Here is a 4,230-nt window from a genome sequence, read left to right as displayed (position 1 = left end):
AAAAGTAGTTAGAATAGTAATAGGAAAACTTAAAACAAAGTGAATAGTATAAAAAATTTATAAATCGTTATAAAAAAAATTAAAGAAATTCAATAAAAAAAAAGAAGTGGGATGGCTGAATCTACCTTTCCTTAAAGATTTGAGAGACGCTCGGGTGGCTTCGAATATTGGATGATTCATAAAAAAAAAAAAAATTAAACTTTAATTTGGCGGCTGCTTACAAGAAAATATCGTCAATACTTAACGATGCTCTTTTTTTTCCTCGCATAAAATCCTTCCCTCCTTCCTTCTTCCGTTTCTGTCTTCTCCTCTCACTTCCAACGCACACAAAATGATGGCTTCTTCTCCTCAGTCTCCAATTCATACAGCCTCTCTACTCCGATACCCTTCTCCTTCCAAATCCCCCGTTTTCCTTTGCTCTTCTTCTCCTCGCCGCCGTCTGTTCTGCCACGGAGCATCGAAACCGATGACTCATCTCAACTTTGTTTTACATGATGCCTTGGATTCCTGCGGCGTCGACACCACTCTCGCTAGAGTATTTACTTTTTCTTCCTCTATTCGACTTTATGATTTTTGTTTAATTTGAGGTATTGGATGGTTTATTCATGATGCTGATGATGGTCGTGGCGGTGGTGGTGAATGCAGGAGTCCAGGATGGGATTCTTGACACAGATTCAGAACTTATCGGGTATAGAGAGGGAAACTAGCATTAGTATCAATAATTGTGTGGATCTCGGGAAAACAGCGCTTTATATTGCAGCTGAGGATCATGCTCTTGTATCTCGCTCTTTGGTTCCACTTCCTGTGGATGATTTCATTCAAAGGTTGGATGATCTTTCCATGGGCTACTGCTCAATCTATCGATCATCATTCAGTTCTTCCCCTGAAAGTTTTCTTCATAGTTTAGACTCATATTTGTATGTCAACAAGGTACGCTTGTGAGAAATATCTTTTCCTTTATGAATACATGTAAATATGTTTTGTTTAGTTTATTTTCATTTGAATTAACTTAAACTTGGAGTGCATATTACCAGTTTTTTACATCACTTTGTGTCAATTCATATGCTACTGTCTAATTTTTAGAGCACGGAAGTGCCGTTTTCATGAGATACTCTTTGTAATCAGGGTTTCCGTAGAACCAATTGTATGGACCAATCGGAGGCATGGGCTCTCTATCTCCCCTTAGTATGTGATTTATCTCTTACTATGGAAATTCACAATGTTATCTTTGGAGTATTTCTCTTTTTTACTTAATTTTATCTTGATGTATTGAGCAGGTTTTGACATATAGATCCGGTTCATCTATTATGCTTTCACTTATTTACTCGGAAATACTGAAAATGCTTCGCTTATGGGGTCTAGTGGATTTTGACTGTGAGATATTCTTTCCTCATGATCTTCATGATCTCCCTAGAGGCTACGATAAGCAGAAGAGCAAGGAGTCTGATCAGGCATGCATAATGACGACAGAAACTCTGTTAGAGGAGGTACTTTCATATCTCAATCACATAACTTGCTTTGGGGATTTAATGAGAATCATCAATTTATTTGATTTGCCTTCTGCTGTTGAGTGTGCTCATTATATCATAATGCCTTATGTGCTGGCATTCATGTGATTAAATAAGTCCAAAAGTACCATGTTAGTGATCAAATTTTTAAGTGTTTATCTTAAAGGGTTAATTAAAGTCATACCAAACACCTGAACCTGTACTAATGTTATAGCTGGCTAAGAAATCCAAAATTCTCACCCTTTGCTTAAATGTGGCGCCAAACAATTTGTTTGAGTGGTTTGTTATTTGCAGAGAAGATTCAACTTTGAGCTATAGTTACTCTCTATTATTTTCATTTTGTTTTATGTGCATAACCCTGTTGTGATTTTGGCCATTTTTTTCCCTTAATCATAGTTGACTTTATATGCAGACTTTGAGAAGTTTGAAGGAGGCTTTCTGGCCATTTCAATATGACAACACCAAAAGCTTATTCTTAAGAGCAGCACACGCTGCAAACTGTACTGATAGATCAAAACATTTTGAAGAGAGGTACTTGCAATATCTGCAATTTGTTCCATTATTCATGTGTATAAAGGTTTCTTTATAAGCTCCTTGAAGTTGTAGGCATTTGGCTTGGTGTGTGACTGTTTACAGATACTTAATCCAACTATTCTTCCAGTTACAGTGGTTTTCAGCTTCCCGCTGCAGAAGCTGCTCAACATAGGTTACACCATGGTGTTCAGACCAGTAAAAGTTTTGGGGATATGCTGTGTGCATTAGCTGGTAAATATTCTTCCTTATTACTGTTCATCGCTGCGTGAGGCATTGGACAGCATAAAACCAATGATACTTATGTCAGTTTGCAAAACCACATTTTGTTTTATCTTATGCTGGACACATGGTGATTGAAAAATTTGGGACTGTGTGACTACATAAGCTGGGTGTGGTTTTACCAAAAAGAAATATGTCAATGGTTAACTCAATGAAAGAATATTTGCAGGTGTTTGTATTGCCTCTCTCCTTACTTCTCTATTCATTATTTGATTGGTAGAGTGAATTATAATTATGGTGTGCATTGTACCCTGCCAATAAGCTATCTCTCCTTTCTTCACTGACCTCTGAGTCAAATACTTGAGGTGTATTTGTCTGGAGATTAGAAACCTCATGCACATTAGGATTATTGGTCTGATAACCTTTTCAAACTAGTCATACTCAATACATTCAAAATGCTGATAATATATTGCTAATTCTGGGAGCATAAGCAATAGGATTGAAAGCTAGGCATGACATGCATCCATGCCATCAGCATAGTTTGTGAGATAATGATGGGTATCGAGTATATTACTCATTTGCATTTTGGTGCTTCATGTGGTTTTGATAAACATGTATGCTTTTCATAAAAAAAACACACCTCTTAACTCTCTTAACTACCAATTGGATTTTAATTTGACCACAGCCTGCTAGCACTGTAATTAAATAGAGGAGTCTTCTTCATTGTTCTATGCTATTAACAGCAATTTGTTCCCATCATTGCAGCATGTGAACGTCTGGTACTCCTGGAGTCTGACCCGAAGGAGTTGCGAGATTACAGCATTCTTCTATACCATTGTGGATTTTATGAGGAAGCACAGAAATGTCTCGAGATGTATCAGAAAACAAAGGTAATGTTCCATGTGGCTAGATAGTGTAGAACTTTTAGATCTGTGTATAATAAATTTAATGAACTCACAGGGAAAATAATTGTTATTGGATTTTTGTAGAGTTTATCCTTGCAAAAGCAACCATCCTGCAAATATAACATTCTGGAGGAAGATGCTGTGGAGAAATTGAAGGTGCGTCTTGACCTTATATCTATGGAGAATGGGTGGAGCAAGCCTTCGCGTGTTTGAAATTTAATTTGAAATGATTCCAAACCATGGTAGATTGGAATCTTCAGTCTCTTGCAGGCATGCAAGTGCAGTGCTTCAACTTGATTCTATATTTTCACAAGCAATGGAGTCATGGAAAAGGTTTTAATTCTTGTTATAATAGCCGCACATACAGAACCTCCAATGCTAACATTTCATGGTTCGACGTTTGAAGCTTGGTTCTCTGGGAAGTGGGTTGACAAAACAGTAGGAAGCCACTCTCCGCTGGATAGTAATATTGCATAGGTCTAGTCACCATGTGGTAACACCTAACCTTCTTTTTTTTGCATGCAAATTGATGTATATGTATAACAAGGCATTGAAATCAGATACAAAAAGAAAAACCAATAATGTAAAATGCAGCATCACTTGCTTCTCTGCATTGATTTGCATTATATGGCAAAATCACATAATCTCTTTTGTGGTTGTAACCGAGTCTTTAATCAACTACTCAGATTAGAAAACTCAGTATTTTTTCTTCTTTTTTCTTTTTTCCTCTTGAGAATAAACGAAACTATTGCATTAAGCAGCAGAAACTTCAAGTTCAACATCTGAATGAGGAGGAACATCCTCTATCCACAATTCCACACCAATTCCTGGTCCATAGAAGGGAGCCACAACATGTGCCGACCTGTTTGCAGACCAAGGAATATACATGAAGGAGCATGTACTCAGAATAGTAACAATTTGGAGGTCATCCACCCATAAAGCGTGTAGAGAAGTAACAACATAGCCTTCTTGAAGATTTGTTCACTTATGACATGTTATCACTTTCATCAATCTCGAACAGCACCTGCATCAGTGTTCAACTTAAAATGAGATGGAACACGAGG

At 37.2% G+C, this 4,230-nt stretch overlaps 1 protein-coding gene across 1 annotated transcript; it reads left to right on the top strand.

Annotated features, from left to right (window-relative positions):
- Positions 1-257: 257 nt before the first annotated feature.
- LOC110608062 lies at positions 258-3,888 on the top strand. Its single transcript, XM_021747275.2, has 8 exons — positions 258-535; positions 646-930; positions 1,126-1,185; positions 1,278-1,487; positions 1,921-2,039; positions 2,170-2,273; positions 3,027-3,151; positions 3,251-3,888. Exons 1-8 carry the CDS (start codon positions 332-334, stop codon positions 3,377-3,379), a joined length of 1,236 nt encoding a protein of 411 aa, XP_021602967.1. The 5' UTR covers positions 258-331; the 3' UTR covers positions 3,380-3,888.
- Positions 3,889-4,230: the final 342 nt, after the last annotated feature.

Source organism: Manihot esculenta, chromosome 15 (assembly GCF_001659605.2).
Source record: "Manihot esculenta cultivar AM560-2 chromosome 15, M.esculenta_v8, whole genome shotgun sequence".
Lineage (NCBI taxonomy): Eukaryota > Viridiplantae > Streptophyta > Magnoliopsida > Malpighiales > Euphorbiaceae > Manihot > Manihot esculenta.
Note: the sequence above shows the minus strand (reverse complement) of the source record. Positions and strands in the feature narration are given on the sequence as shown.

Bases quoted from the DNA above. Each gene is read 5' to 3' on its own strand.
- LOC110608062 (XM_021747275.2), top strand. From the start codon at position 332: ATGATGGCTTCTTCTCCTCAGTCTCCAATTCATACAGCCTCTCTACTC. The intron at 1,186-1,277 runs GTATGTGATTTA...TGTATTGAGCAG, and splicing joins GGGCTCTCTATCTCCCCTTA to GTTTTGACATATAGATCCGG. The intron at 2,274-3,026 runs GTAAATATTCTT...CCATCATTGCAG, and splicing joins TATGCTGTGTGCATTAGCTG to CATGTGAACGTCTGGTACTC.